Source organism: Oryza brachyantha, chromosome 1 (assembly GCF_000231095.2).
Source record: "Oryza brachyantha chromosome 1, ObraRS2, whole genome shotgun sequence".
NCBI lineage: Eukaryota > Viridiplantae > Streptophyta > Magnoliopsida > Poales > Poaceae > Oryza > Oryza brachyantha.
Genome location: NC_023163.2, coordinates 161,000 through 172,440, shown reverse-complemented (window position 1 = coordinate 172,440; position 11,441 = coordinate 161,000). Strand labels below are relative to the sequence as shown.

Below are 11,441 nucleotides of genomic sequence, written 5' to 3'. Positions count from 1 at the left end.
TTCATCCTTCTGCATTGCTAAGGTAGATTTTGAATATCATAGTATTCCCTTTACATTTTTTTTATATGACACAGTTGACTTTTAGGTCTACGTTTGACCATTTATCTTATTAAAAAAATTATATAATTATTAATTATTTTTTATAATATGATTTATTATTATAGAAACTTTAATTATGCATTATAATTTTACATATTTAGATATAAATTTTGAATAAAACGAATGGTCAAATGTGATTCTAAAAGTCAACGATGTCATACATAAAAATATGGAGGGAGTAGTTAATTTTATTATTTATATCATTAGATAACTATAAAAGTTATAAATGTTGTCATCCTTTATAAAGAACACAGGGTGGTGAAGTTTGTCTATGGAAATAGCAGCAATAGAAGAAGGAAGGCCAAAAGAAAAAAAAGAAAGAAAAGAAAGAGATAGATGAATGAAGCGAAGACGACGGTCGGTCCCAGCATCAGCATCAAACTTTGACCGACTCAAAATCCTGTGGTCAGTCTGCACAAGCACCCGCAGCCATGGCGGCGCTGCTCCTCCGTATGCTCCTCGTCGTCGGCGTCGCGCCGCTCGCATCCTCCGCCTCCACCGACCTCACCGCCCTCCTCGCGCTCAAGGACGCCGTCTCCCACGATCCGGACTCTGTGCTCGCCGCCTGGTCCTCGGCCTCCACCAACTACTGCTTCTGGCGCGGCGTCTCCTGCCACCCCAACTCCTCCGCGGTCGCCGCCATCGACCTCCCCGACGCTTCCCTCTCGGGAGCCCTCCCCGCCTCCCTGCCGCCGCGCCTTCACCGCCTCGACCTCCACGGTAACAACTTCTCCGGCCCAGTCCCCGCCGCCTTCCTCGCCTCCCCGACCCTCCGCTCCCTCGACCTCAGCTATAACCGCCTCTCGGGGCCCCTCCCGCCCTCCTGCCGGACCCACTCCCTCACACACCTCCGCCTCGCCGCCAACGTCATCACCGCCCAAATCCCCGCCGACCTCGCGCAATGCCGCTCCCTCCGCCTCCTCGACCTCTCCAGCAACCTCCTCGAGGGATCCATCCCCTCCTCCTTCGCTGGGCTCGCCGCCCTCCGCGCCCTCGACCTCTCCCGCAACAGCCTCACCGACAGGATCCCCCCGCAGCTCTCCGCTTGCCGGGACCTCGCCGTGCTCGTGCTCACCAACATCACCACCTCACCGGGGGAGCAGCCGGAGTTCAACGCCTTCGTTGGGGGCCTGCCTCCGCAGCTGCTGGACATCCCCGCGCTGCAGATTCTCTGGGCACCAAAGGCCAACCTTAACGGCAGGTTGCCAAGCTACAGGAACGGTTCCTGCAGCCTCCGCGCGCTGAACCTTGCCCAAAACTACATTGCTTGCTCACTGCCCCCATGGCTCAGGGACTGCCCAAACTTGGCCTATCTTGATCTCAGCTCCAACAAATTCGAGGGCCCAATGCCGGTTGGATTCAGGATGGGATGCATGAAATACCTTAATGTCGCCCAGAACTCACTATCAGGTCATCTTCTTCCTGCTGTGGAGACTGACAGTAAATGCTCGAGCCGCTTGATCATCGACGACACCGTAATGCACTACTATGAGAGATTGGTTAGCGGTGCCATGGTGTTGAGCCCTTCTGCTGCATTGTCCAGGGATGCTATTAATGTTGTTATCCATGATTTCAGCAACAATAGCTTTAGCGGGCCATTGCCATCTATTGCCTTGCATCTTGGAGGAAACTTCTCTTATGGGTTGCTTCTCAACAGCAATATGTTCAATAGCACACTTTCTTCTGGATTTTTCGGATTCTGCAAGGGTGCTAGTGGGGTAACAGTCAATTTGAGTGATAATCAGTTGACTGGCGGTCTTGACACCCTTTCAAGCTGTCCAGTACTTTGGACTTTTGATGCTGGTTATAACAAAATCAATGGGTTGATCTCTCTTGGTGTCGCTAACCTCCATTTCCTGAGGAGCCTGATCTTGAGGGGCAACAATTTGACAGGTGAGATTCCTGGGGTTTTCGGTGATCTGTCTGCTCTTGAGGTTCTGGATTTGTCAAGGAATTATTTGACAGGAAGAATACCATCAAGTTTAGCTCATGCGTCACAACTTCAAGCATTAATGCTTGATCACAACATGCTCTCAGGAGGCATCCCTCCCAGTTTCAGTGAGCTAGCTCAGCTGGCGGTGCTTGACATATCATTCAACAACCTGTCAGGGGATATTCCTCGCCTTAGACACTCTACTGATTGTGGTTCCTTTGTCGGCAATCCCCTGCTCCATCCATGTTTAGGTCCAAACGGATCTCTATCAACGCCTGATTCCACAAATGGTGCTCAACAGGATGGTGAAATGAGTAGATCCAGGTCCGTGATGGTGATTATAGTTGCTGCAGCAACTGCCATGGTTTCTTTCCTTCTTGTGGTGCTTATTTTCGTCGTGTGTGAAAGGAGGAAAAGTGCGAAGATTGCAAACTTGAGGGCAAAAATGCTTGTGACATTCGGTGATGCCCCTCCTGAGCTTACTTATGATAACCTTGTCCAAGCAACAAGTAACTTCAGCATCCAGAACTTGATCGGCTCAGGGGGTTTTGGTTCTACCTACAAGGCTGAGCTTGCTCCGGGCTTTCTTGTAGCCGTGAAGAGGCTAGCCATGGGCCGTTTCCAAGGACTCCAGCAGTTTGATGCAGAGATCAGAACCCTTGGAAGAATTCGACATAGGAATCTCGTTACACTTATGGGATACCATATAGGAGAATCAGACACTTTCCTGATCTACAACTATCTGTCCGGTGGGAACCTTGAGACGTTCATAAATGGGATGGGGAGCAGAAAGGTGTCATGGACTGAAGTTCAGAACATAGCCGAGGATGTTGCTGAAGCGCTGGCTTTCCTTCACTGCTCATGCACACCTCGAATTATTCACCGAGACATCAAACCGAGCAATATTCTGCTGGACGAGGAGCTGAATGCATACTTGTCAGACTTTGGTTTGGCGAGGCTGATGGAAGTGACGCAGACGCATGCCACTACTGATGTTGCTGGAACCTTTGGGTATGTTGCCCCTGAGTATGCAACAACTCGTAGAGTCTCGGACAAGGCTGATGTTTATAGTTTTGGGGTTGTTCTTTTAGAGTTGATGTCGGGAAAGAGGTCTCTGGATCCATCGTTCTCACAGTTCACTGATGGTTTCACAATCGTAGGCTGGGGAAGGATGTTGGCGCAGGAAGGAAATACGATTGAATTTTTCTCTCCAGGACTTTGGGACGTAGCGCCAATGGACAAACTGACTGAGATGCTAAGGGTTGCTCTGTCGTGCACCTCGGAGTCACTAGCTGATCGGCCATCAATGAGACAGGTTGCAGAAAAGCTGAAGCAATTGAGAAATGAGCAGTGAAGTGTACAAGATGCAGTTCTCCAAAACTTTTGCCAAATGAATCAAACTGTTGGTATCCATATCTACCCAGTGCATTGCTAACTTATATAGCAGTAAGTGTGTTTTACTGTACCTGATCTAACTGAGCTTTGTTTGAATCAGCTACTACATATTTATAGCTAGTAGACAGTAGTAGCTACTATTCTAAGTGCATGTGAGAACTGATCAGTAAAATTTAGATAGCACTACACACATATAAGTAATTAAAGAAGATATCGCCCTTTGTTTGATCAATATGATTTGTTTGGCACATACTAATGCTACTACAGTGTAGAATTTGATTATGTGCTGCTGGCAATGCCATGGGTGGGTTGGGCTTGGGCCTCGGTGTTGTGGTCGGCGGGCTTGACCCTGTATTTGTAGGCTTTGGCGAAGTAGATGAAGACGAGCAAGTTGATGGTGCTGAGCACGGCGAGGAGCCAGTAGAGGTAGTCGAACCTGCCGACGTTGATGTTCTGCGCGAGCCAGGAGGGGCGGCCGGCATCGAGGTCGCCGGTGAGGGAGTCGACGGCAGTGTTGATGGCGGTGGCGAAGAAGCAGCCGAGGCCGCCGGCGAGGGCGGCGTAGGCGGAGGCGAGGCTGCGCATGGCGTCGGGCGCCTCCTGGTAGAGGAACTCGAGGAGGCCGACGAGGCAGAAGACCTCGGCGAGGCCGATGAGGCAGTACTGGATGAGGAGCCAGTAGGCGCTGAGGCCCGGCATGGGCGTGAGGAAGAGCGGGAGGAAGCCATGGCGGATGGCGTAGGCGCGGCGGTAGCGCTCGAAGAGGGCAGCCCAGGCGACGGAGAGGACGGAGAGGAGGAGGCCGAGGCCGACGCGCTGCAGCTGGGAGGCGCCGTGCGGGTGGCCGGTGACGCGACGGGCGAGCGGGGCGAAGGCCCGGTAGTAGAGGGCGAGGAGGAGGAGGATGGCGAGGCAGGGGAAGACGGGCATGCAGGCGACGGGGAGCCCCCTGGTGTTGAGGGTGTACGCCTGCTGCACCGACAGCGTCAGGAACTCCGTCAGCACCACGCTCAGCATCACCGTGCACGCCGCCACCGGCGCCAGCCGCACCAGGATCTTCACCTCCTCCACCTGCGTCACCGTGCACACCCTCCACGGGTCATCCTGCACCTCCGGCACCGCCACCGCCGCCCTGTCCAGCCACCTCAGCTCCTCCGTGTGCTCGATCTTGCCGCTCCCGCGCACCGCCGACTTCGCTCCTGCCACCTCGTACAAGCACAGCCCCTCCTCCGCCTCCGGTCTCCCCTGCTTCCGGTATGCGGCCACCACCACCTGCGCCACCCTCGTCAGCGGGCTCCCCCCCGCCACGCGGTGCCGGTACAGCGGCGTCCCCAGGAAGAAGAGCGCGTTGGATGTGCCCATGGCCACCGCCAGCGCTCCGAACGCCGCCGCCCACCCGTGGTTCCTCTGCACGTACACCAGCACCGTGAAGGCGGCGATGGCGCCGATGGTGACGGCCAGGTAGAAGAGGTTGAAGAAGCGGTCCAGGCGGCGCTTGTACGTCGGGCTCCGCTCGTCGAACTGGTCGGCACCGAAGGAGGAGACGCAGGGGCGGATCCCCGCGGCGCCCAGGGCGGTGGTGTAGAGCGCGGCGTAGAGGTAGGCCATCTGCCAGGGCCGCGGCTGCTGGCACCTGCCCAGCAGCTTGGCGAAGCCGTCGCATTCGTCCTGCCCCGGGGCCTGCAGCGCGGGCATGGTGGCGCAGAGGGTGAGCGCCACGAGGCCGAGGAGGTAGAGGGTGGTGAAGGCGGCGATGGTCCAGTAGCGGCCGAGGTAGGCGTCGGCGAGGAAGCCACCGAGGAGGGAGGAGGCCTGGGAGATGCCGAGGAAGTTGTTGACGGCGTTGGCGGAGGCGGCGAAGGGGCGGTGCATCACGTTGAACATGAAGATGACCATGTTGAGGGAGAGGCCGTAGTAGGCCATGCGCTCGGCCATCTCGTTGCCGAAGATGAAGAGCGCGGCCACCCACCCGCCGGTGCGCGCCAGCTCCGCCTCCCCCATGGCCTCGCCCCGGATGTCCACGGGCGTCGTCCCCGTCCCCGTCCCCGTCCCCGGAGACGGTGTTGGGGTGGCCCCATGGCCATGGCCTTGCGTGCTGCTCTCGAAGTGGGAGGACAGCTTCTTGCTCTTCTTCTTGATCTCCTCTTGTGGATCCATTCCCTTCGTCTGAATTGAAATGCGATCGATCGTCCACGGCTCAACACAGCTAGCTGAGCTCGTTTGTTCAACGAATCAAAATGAGTTGAACACGCAGCTACAGAGTTAGCATAGCGGGAAGGAACGGCGCCATGATGTGTAGTAATTAACGGTAGAGATGTCAATTCTAGTTATTACAATACTAGTAAATTTAATGGAGTGGTCGTAGATATAGTACAGGAATACAGGTAACATTGAGCGCGCCCTACTCTCTACGCCGCTACTGCAGATGCAGTACACGTCAAATTCATACTCTCTCCATTTATATATATATATATATATATATAAACCAAACTTATGGGAATCTTGATTTTTATTTTTTGTTTGGACGGGGGTGACTAGGGATGCTTTATGTAATGGATTTTGCGGCACAGGTCACTAATAAATTATACTGGTAGCCGGGTGATTAAGGTTGCTAGACAGGACGGTCCGGACAGGAAACCAATTTAATTTGGTTGGTCCTACTACTGCTCTATATACGGATAGATATCATAGATCAGATCGGAGTACATTGAGTTAATGATTTGTTGGTGCCACTGTGGTCTGTGGGTGTGGGAGTAGAAAATTAAGAGGAGTGATCGATGTTGAAGGACTGAGAAATGTATGTAATGCGCGCGATGTGCGTGCTTCAACCGTAGCTACTCACTCAACAATCCATCCATCACGCAATTGGTTTCATATATGCGGCCGGCCAGATCGATTGGAAGTCATTACTACTTGTGTGTCTGGTTGTTGTAAAACGAACAAGTGTGCATGCATGTTTGCTTGCTTCAGTGGAAGACCCACTACCAGTAGCAGCCGGAGTGCCCTCCTTTCTATAGCACAACTGAAAAGTGAATGAATGAATGAATGAGAGAGAGAGAGAGAGCACTCATGGAATGAATGAATGAATTGATCAAGACACCTGTCTCTCTCTCCCTCTCTGACCTCATTAAAGGAGTTGCGAGTGCTACCACTATCTGTGCAGGGCAGTGGCAGTCCAGTATAATAGGAGGATGTCCAATCCAACTAAGGCAGTGTTTAGTTCCAAATTTTTTTTAAAAAAACATCACATCAAATTTTTAAACACCTAAATAAAGCATTAAATATAAATAAACCAAAAAAATAATTATATAATTATGGAAGAAATCTTGAGATGAATCTTTTGAAACTAATTAGCTCATGATTAGCTATAAGTGCTACAGTAATCAACATGTGCTAATGACGAATTAATTAGGCTCAAAATATTCGTCTCGCGGTTTCTAGGCTAGCCGTGAAATTTGTTTTTTTATTTGTGTCCAAAAACCCCCTTCTAACATCCAATCAAATATTTAACGTAATACATCTCTCAAAAATTATGTCAGTCTAAACGCCACCTAAACTAACGGTGAGCCATTTCGGCCCATTACATGATAGACCAGGCCGGCCCACTACGACCCCCTTTCCTTTCCTTTCCTTTACCTGGGAAGTCGATCCCCAAGTAACACACCCACACTCGCTCTCGCCGCCGCCGCCGCCGCCGCCGCCGGAGATGAAGAAGATCTTTGGGGCCAAGAAGAACAAGGACCCGCCCCCATCCATCCAGGACGCCACCGACCGAGTCTCTATTCTATTCACCCATTCTCTTCTTCTTCTTCTTACCGATGGCATGACATGACGTGGCATGTGTGTCATTGAAGATCAACAAGAGGGGGGAGAGCGTCGACGACAAGATCAAGAGGCTCGATGAGGACCTCGCCCGCTACAAGGACCAGATCAGGAACACTCGTCCTGGACCCTCCCAGGACGCCATCAAGGCACGCGCCATCAGGCTTCTCAAGCACAAGCGCATGTACTTTTCTATTCTCCTCCTCCTCCTTCTTCTTCTACATTGCATTGCATTGAATCGAATTGATGCTTGCTTTTGCCTCTCCCAATCCCATCCAAATCCTAGGTACGAAGAACAGCGCAACATGCTCTACAACCAGACCTATAATCTCGACCAAGTCGCTTTCGCTGCCTATGGCCTCAAAGACGCTCACCAGACTGTATGTTGTATTGTGTATATATATATATATATATATATATATATATATATATATATAGCCTGCCTTCTTCCCTCTTGTCAGTCTCCATGTCTATGGCTCACAATCCTCAACCTTACTCATTATGTTTTTTTTCTTTCTTTTCTCATTCCTCAGATGAATGCCATGAAGGCCGCTAATAAAGAGCTCAAGGGAATGATGAAGACAGTCAAGATTGAGGACATCGATGTATGCTTCTCTTTCACCTCTTCTTAACTTGCCACTTGCTACTGTTACCTTAACAAGTTACTACTAGCTTGTTCCTCATGTACATTGCTTTGTCAGCTGCTGCAGTTTGACTTGTCTACATCCTGTTTTTTTTTTGCATCATGTGTGTTGCTTGATAAGTTGTTGCCAAGTCTTCTATTTTGTAACTGAAAAGGAAAACCCTGTCTCCAGATTCTTCATGACTATATATGCCAACAGACTAATTGTTTTCCCAATGCTCCATTGCAGATATTTTATTGGGCACTAGTATATCCATTGTATCAGACACTGTCCTATTATATTTCCTGCAGGATTTGGCCTTTTTTAGATTATGAACACATTTCACACTAGTATATCCATTGATTTACAAGAAAACTATACAAAAACCACGACTGCCAATATTTTAAGTGCAGTTATCCCTGGCTCTTGAACTTGCTTGTTGTACTGTTTTTGAGTATTTCAACTTCTTCTTTCTTGTGTGTAACACAAATGTCCTGATTCGTTCCTGCATTCCTCCAGAATATGCAAGATGAAATGACAGATCTGATGGATGTGAGCAATGAAATACAAGAATCTCTTGGTAGAAGCTACAACATCCCCGACGATGTTGATGAGGAGGAACTAATGGGAGGTATGGACACTGTGCCATCAGTTAGCCGATTGGGAACTGCTTTCATATGGCTGGCACTTCACTTGGTAGTATATTCATTCATACGCAGCTGGAAGTAATAGCATAGATTCATGCCAATAATTTCCTAGATCTAATTTATATCTTTTTGCCATGCCTTTACTCTTCTCTGGACCATTGCAGAGTTAGAGATAATAATATATATACTGTAATTGTTTCTTGAACACTGCAGAGTTGGATGCTTTGGAGGCTGATATGGAGTTTGAGTCAAGTGCAGTCCCATCATATCTTCAGCCAGAAAAGGAATCTGATTTTGATGCGGAGCTTAACTTGCCAGCTGCACCCACTGCTCCTGCAGCGGTCCCAGTAAGCAGGCAGCAGGTTAGTGTATATTGTTATTCAGATGTTTGCTTGTCATGATGATTCAAAAACCAGTTCAAAAATTCTCTCGTCTCCTGTATTATGCACTAGAGGTGTGGGTGAAAGAATTATCCATTCTTTTCTTAAGTTATTACTCACGAATTTCCAGTGTTTGTTATTCAATGTCCGTATTTCAAAAATTGTATATTCTCCTGCATGCACTAGTAGATTAACAGCCATATTTTGTGTGAACTGTGAACCAATAATGTTGACACAATAGTTTGCTTTTTTAAGCTTGTACTGAATGTTGCCTGGTGCTTGTTTTTATCTGGTGCAGGTGGATGAGCTAGGACTGCCAGCAGTACCTCGGGCATCAATTCGCAGTTAGAACAGTAATTCATGTACCTTGTGTGTGATTGATGTGAGAACCCATCGTGTTGCACTCGAAGAATTAATCCATGTATGATGTTTTTTTTTCCCTTCATTCAGCCTTGATTTGTTAATCTAGCTTGCAATCCTTTCTGCTCTGCCATACTTCCTTTTAGAAAGGGGGATTCCAAGTTTTGATAGGTTGAGGTTGATTAGGTGCATCGAATTATGCTTTGTTGGTGTTGGTTATTTCATTTTGGAATGGCGTCCTAATGTCATTTGATCCGTGCCTGGTTGCAAGTACAACATCAATGGGTTGCTTGCTACCTGAATTGTAGAGTAGTTGTTATTTGGAAAACCAAAAATTTTGTCTAGGAATTAATGGATGCTGCAAAGAAAGGAAAGTGGGAAAGGGAAGAAGAAAAATATCTCGGATAGGTGGTTCTTTTCTTACTGCAACATCAACTGCTGTGTCTTTTTTGGCTGTTCCTATTTTTGCAATTTGTAAGGATTGAGGCAAGATAAGTATGAAGAGAGGGTAGAAATATCTTTACAAGTGTACAAGGAAAGATCTGGCATTGGGGGTGGGGCCCTTAGATTGATCCAAGAATGATGCAGCAAGGTGGGGTAGAGGCCAAATGGAAGTACACCACATATCGGCAGAATCTTATCCAGAGAAGAGGCTCCTGTGGCACCTGGCGGTATAAAGAAAGAGGAGGATATGAAGAAAGCCATCAATCAAGGGTAAGCAAGTGAGAAGCACTTGAGAAGGCAAGGCAGCCCATACAGATACAGAACAGGAGGGGGGAATCAGTTGAAGAAGTTGAAGATGCAGGCCGCCACTAGCAGTGTTGTTGGGTTGTCGGCCGTGCTGCCGGCTGCAGTGAATGCGAAGATGCAAGCTCGTCCTCGTGTTGCCGCCACACCGACAAGGGCGCTGACGGTGCGCGTTCGTGCCTCGGCGGCCGTCGCGGTGGAGGCTGCAGAGGTGGACTACAGCTCCAACATCTCGTATGTACTACTCCCTTTCCCTTCCCTAGTAACTAAACTATACATACATCATCATCTTCCATCAATCATTCCTGGCTAGCTAAAGCTTGTCAACCAGCTGTTAATTGTAGCTAGTATTTTAGCATATTGTATGGACCACTGTGCAATGCAACTCGTCACACATCATATAGATATATGCATGCCTTCAAGTGAAGTGAAGTGAAGAAACTGAGAGATCTTGGAACAAATTACTGCTGTAACAGGGTGTTCCCGATGGAGGCGTGCGACCTGATCGGCGGCGAGGCGTGCAACGTGCAGATGTACCCGGAGGCCAAGCTGCCATCATCATCATCAGCTACTGCTGCTGCTGCTCGGGCGGAGGAAGTCGAGAGGGACTACCTGTCCTACGACGAGCCCAGGACGTAAGCCATCCATCTATACCAAACTGAAATCAGTCTAAAACAACAGATGAAGAATATGTGAAACTGGAATTGCGTTGCAGGGTGTTCCCCGAGGAGGCGTGCGACGATCTGGGAGGGGAGTTCTGCGAGGCGCCATACCAGCAGGCCGCCTGACTGACTGACTGACTGATTGAATGAATCTGGACAAAATCCATATACATGATGGAGTCATCTACTACGATCGGAGGCTTCAGTCCACTCCACCTTAATTCGATATGATGTAGCTACAGATTAATCATCATGTAGCGCTCCATCTACCTTGTTAATTAGGCACTATCCTGTCCAGCTAAGCTAGTCTAGCTACTCAAAACCATCTTCGTATGTTTATAACATATAATACAATACTACATACATATGCATTTGCTCCATCTATACAACGACTATACATCCTCCTTGTCTCATGGATGCTTACATCAATATCAAAGTTCAGGGTTTGCAACGACATGCAGGTGAAATCATAAACAATAGATACAAAAATAAATTTCATAAAATTACAATTACTTTAACCAAAATGTCATAATAAAATTCACAAATTTTAGTACTAGTTCTATTACAAAACTACGATTTTGTAACTCTATCAGAATATTACTGTTATGGAGTACGTAGTTTTGGGATAAATCTTTAGTTTAACGAGACTACCCCTTAAATCTGTAATTTTACCGGAAGAAATGCTTAAGAACATTCAGTATTTTTTAGGGGTGATCTTTTGGTTTTTTCAGGGAAAAAAAAATCAAATGACATATGAAAGAGAAGTAATATAA

At 48.5% G+C, this 11,441-nt stretch overlaps 3 protein-coding genes across 4 annotated transcripts; 2 read left to right on the top strand and 1 right to left on the bottom strand.

Annotated features, from left to right (window-relative positions):
* The first annotated feature begins 399 nt into the window (after positions 1 to 399).
* On the top strand, positions 400 to 3,406 carry LOC102713696 (LRR receptor-like serine/threonine-protein kinase RPK2). The gene has a single exon (XM_006645362.3). The coding sequence runs from the start codon at positions 531 to 533 to the stop codon at positions 3,384 to 3,386; it is 2,856 nt and encodes a 951-aa protein (XP_006645425.3). The 5' UTR covers positions 400 to 530; the 3' UTR covers positions 3,387 to 3,406.
* A 280-nt stretch (positions 3,407 to 3,686) lies between these two features.
* Positions 3,687 to 5,869, bottom strand: LOC102713425 (protein NRT1/ PTR FAMILY 6.1). Its single transcript, XM_040525078.1, has one exon. The coding sequence runs from the start codon at positions 5,582 to 5,584 to the stop codon at positions 3,707 to 3,709; it is 1,878 nt and encodes a 625-aa protein (XP_040381012.1). The 5' UTR covers positions 5,585 to 5,869; the 3' UTR covers positions 3,687 to 3,706.
* Positions 5,870 to 7,055: 1,186 nt separating this feature from the next.
* LOC102704183 (vacuolar protein sorting-associated protein 60.1-like) lies at positions 7,056 to 11,081 on the top strand. 2 transcript variants are annotated; one of them, XM_015832793.2, is made up of 8 exons: positions 7,119 to 7,202; positions 7,282 to 7,433; positions 7,536 to 7,629; positions 7,783 to 7,854; positions 9,198 to 9,222; positions 10,039 to 10,240; positions 10,483 to 10,641; positions 10,722 to 11,081. In XM_015832793.2, exons 1-8 carry the CDS (start codon positions 7,134 to 7,136, stop codon positions 10,792 to 10,794), a joined length of 846 nt encoding a protein of 281 aa, XP_015688279.1. In that variant the 5' UTR covers positions 7,119 to 7,133; the 3' UTR covers positions 10,795 to 11,081. The 2 variants fall into 2 exon arrangements, with proteins under 2 accessions (XP_006643637.1, XP_015688279.1); XM_006643574.3 differs by lacking the exons at positions 10,039 to 10,240; positions 10,483 to 10,641; positions 10,722 to 11,081 and adding exons at positions 8,392 to 8,503; positions 8,733 to 8,881 and having other exon boundaries at positions 7,056 to 7,202; positions 9,198 to 9,363.
* The last annotated feature ends 360 nt before the right edge of the window (positions 11,082 to 11,441 follow it).